Source organism: Mastomys coucha, unplaced genomic scaffold (assembly GCF_008632895.1).
Source record: "Mastomys coucha isolate ucsf_1 unplaced genomic scaffold, UCSF_Mcou_1 pScaffold21, whole genome shotgun sequence".
In the NCBI taxonomy this organism is placed as follows: domain Eukaryota; kingdom Metazoa; phylum Chordata; class Mammalia; order Rodentia; family Muridae; genus Mastomys; species Mastomys coucha.
Window position 1 is genome coordinate 136,199,680 of NW_022196904.1, and position 3,251 is coordinate 136,202,930.

Sequence of the window (3,251 nt, forward strand, 5' to 3'; positions counted from 1 at the left end):
GCAGTCAGAATGATCCAAACCACTTTGAAGAGTTTGAACTGCAATAAAGATCAACAACACTGGCCCTGGAAGCATATTAAGCTGGTTTTGGGAGCAGAGGGATTTGGTTTGTTTGGTGGTGGTGGTGGGTTTTTTTTCAGGAACCATGACTTGTGACTGTGGCAGAACAGGAACTGGAAAGGAAAATGACAAAGGAATACTGCAAATACAAAGGCCACAATCTCAGCCTACATTCAACCCTCTATTCCCCCAGGCACACCAACCCTGTAACTTGACCCTACCATCAGAGAAAGTATCAAGAAACCAATCCTCCCATTCTACCCAGTTCTGCAAAAAGAATGAAAATGAGCAGCAAAGCACCTGAAGGCGAGGCGATGAGCAGAAAGACAAGCAAATAAAAGGACTCTGGCCCTACACAGCCTGAGGTTTATCTCACTTAACCACAAATAAGGACTCATAATTTTGAGGCATTTTTACATGATGGGCAGAAGGAAGAAGACATCTAGCGTAAGCTACTGTCACAGCCAAGTTCGAATGAAGCCAATAAAGGATGCATATAGAACCCACCCAATCAACTTATCAGGTGCGCACGTGCGCACGCTCCTTACTTACTTACACACACACACACGCACACACACACACTCCCTTTTGCTAAGGTATCTTCCTTCAGCAAAACCCAAAAATGTCTCTAAAGCATTCTTCCCCAAGGACTATCAGGTTTCAGCTACTGTTCCACTTAACCAGTCTTCTTTCATTTACCCACCAAGTTCATGCCTCCATCTTATCCCTGGTTGAAACTACCCAGGTCTTCCACACCCAAAGTATAAAAAGAATTCCGGATTCCTCACCCAATATTGGCATCCCTCCTTGATAATATTTGCACCCCAGCCCCTTCTCAAGAATATGTCTGTTAACACCTTCAAATGTAAACCCAGCAAGACATCTAAAAACCGTAATAGATGCAGACAGGGAAAAGGAGTCTCAGGTGCTGTGAGGACTGAGCTTGGCAGGACACAGGAAGGATGCTCCGTGGTGAAGTTCAACAGGTGAAGTACCAGGATTGGCCAGAACACCCTATATGCTTCAAACTGCCCCTCATTTCTCCAACCACAGGGCAGTACCAGATAGTGGAATCACTCCCACCCCACTATAGCTCCTTTCCCAGTCCCCAGGCTCAACATTCCCTCAAGCCCACTACCTCAAGGATTCATTAACCATGTAAACATTGCAGCTGCCCATTACCCATCCCAGCCAGATGGCAGCCAGAACCATCCTGCTGGACTGTAGCTTTTGTTTTATTTTTGTTTTTCCTGAACTGGGAAAAAATCAGGGACATTGGTCAAACATAAGCAGAAGAAATGGGCATTGTTTACTGAATTTTGATGTGATCAACTAAAACTGATTGCTGAGAAAGTCCAACCACTCCATCTGAACTCTCCAGTTCCAAAGATGGCATGCTATTTAAGACGATGAGCTTAACTCCATTGGTTACCAGGGAATCATTCCAATCCCCACATTCAAGGACCTTCCACACCCACTCTGGGTTTTCAGGCTGCCTTTCTTCTAGCTGTCATGTCTTCCTGGATGTCAAACTGGCTCACTTGACAGTGCAATCAAGACAATGACAACCAGGTTTCCAAACCACGAATCGCCCCAAGTTTTATTTATAGTCCATACAAAAGAGGGGGGAAAATTAAGATTTCTAACACCACCTACTTAGGGAGATAGGGAATTGGACCTATGCCAGTCACCATCAGCTAAAACATCAGTGGTAAGCAGGGATTTGGACACATACCAACTGACTGTCCCAACAGGATCTCAGTCTCAACAGTCTCTACAGAAGGACAGTCAGGGCCCCCTGGACTGCTGGCATAGCTGGGCACATAGGAAATGGTTAAAGTAATCCTTTCCCAGCCTCCCTCATATCTAAAAAGAAAAACGCGCCGCCTGACCTCAGCTGTAGGTTGTATCACCTCCAAACAACCTTAAGTATCGCGCACAAAAAAATAAATGGGAGCCAGGAAAAAAATAAAAATATAAAAGAAATAAGTTCCCATTCTGGGGAGATGGCTGGGTAGAGGGAAACCACAGATCTAAAGCCAGTAGCAAGATGTGCTGCTGAGCAAACAAACAAAGCAGGCTGCTGCCAAACACAAAAGGGTACTCTCCTGGGGAAGGCCCACATGATAGAGGAAGGGAATGAAAAGCCACCATTGGGAGAGGTATGAGAGAGGGTGGTGATAACCTGGGTCTACCCCCTACCATACCTCTTTCTCTCTCTCTCTTCCTGTGGTGCCATATCCCCAGGATGGCCCTACATGCGGCGCTGGTAGCCAGAGTGCATCTGAGCTGCCCGTAGGTAATCATTATAGGAGCCCAAATAGCGTGCGTAATCGGAATGGGCATCGGGCAGGCGACGGTCATCCAGCGAGGACTTTGTCGGTGAGCAGCAGAACGAAAGCTGTGACTCTGATAATCAGAGAGCTCGGCTAAATGCCGGTCGGAACCATACCTAGTCGAGAGAAGAAGACAGTTGGTGAATGAGACAGTTGAGGGGAGGGCTCCAGGTAGGCCTAGGGGAGATGCCATTGGGGACAGGGAGGGTATACCAGATTTGTCTCAAACAGTTTAGTTTCCCAGTCAGAAGGCTCATCATCCTATCCAGGCCAAGAAATCAACCTGGGTTCTTCAAGTCAGTTGGAAACCAAGCCCTCTGCTGAAGATCTCCCTTCCAAACCAGCCAAGGTGAATTCTGGTCTACATTCCCAAACAAACTATTCCCATTCATAGGCCCTGCATTAAAAATACCTTGGTTTATCAACAGAATGACGGACGAAAGCAGGGTCCCCAACTTACCAGGGTGGACACACCTCATAAGCTTGCCTTCAGCCAGTGAGTGCCAAAAGGACTACTTTCTTTCACATCCATCCCACCAAAACCAGAACAAGGGAATGAGTTTAAGGATCCTTCAGACCGTGGGAAAAATCTATGAGCCAATCCTGCAAAAAGTGGCTCCATTGGTTCACCAGGCTATCCTAGAATGGTGATGTTTACTGGCACTAAGTTTGTTGTTACCACCCCAGGCTGAGCACCATGCTCCACTTAATCCCGATGGCCAGAATTATTCAGACATTCACCCTCACTACCTTTGGACATCCCACAAAACTAAGACCAAGGGAGGGGCCAATGGCTCCTGTTACCCTCCCGTGCCAACCTCAGCCCCTTGCCCTAAGCCCCAGCTGGGGGCTGAG

The 3,251-nt window shown here is 47.1% G+C and overlaps 2 protein-coding genes across 4 annotated transcripts in view; both read right to left on the minus strand.

The window, feature by feature from the left end:
- LOC116103346 (RNA-binding protein 4) overlaps nt 1–3,251 on the minus strand; it is a 71,448-nt gene that overhangs the window by 54,228 nt on the left and 13,969 nt on the right. The window contains exon 2 of one of the 3 annotated variants that reach the window (XM_031389222.1): nt 2,318–2,512. The exons of 1 other annotated variant lie outside the window; for it this stretch is intronic. In XM_031389222.1, the coding sequence (XP_031245082.1) occupies nt 2,490–2,512 (23 nt within the window). In that variant the 3' untranslated portion in view covers nt 2,318–2,489. Of the gene's footprint in view, nt 1–2,317; nt 2,515–3,251 lie in introns of those variants that run through there. One more of the 3 variants, XM_031389217.1, reaches the window with a different exon arrangement.
- Nucleotides 1–3,251, minus strand: part of LOC116103350 (RNA-binding protein 14-like) — a 47,552-nt gene that overhangs the window by 15,307 nt on the left and 28,994 nt on the right. The gene's annotated exons all lie outside the window — the stretch shown is intronic.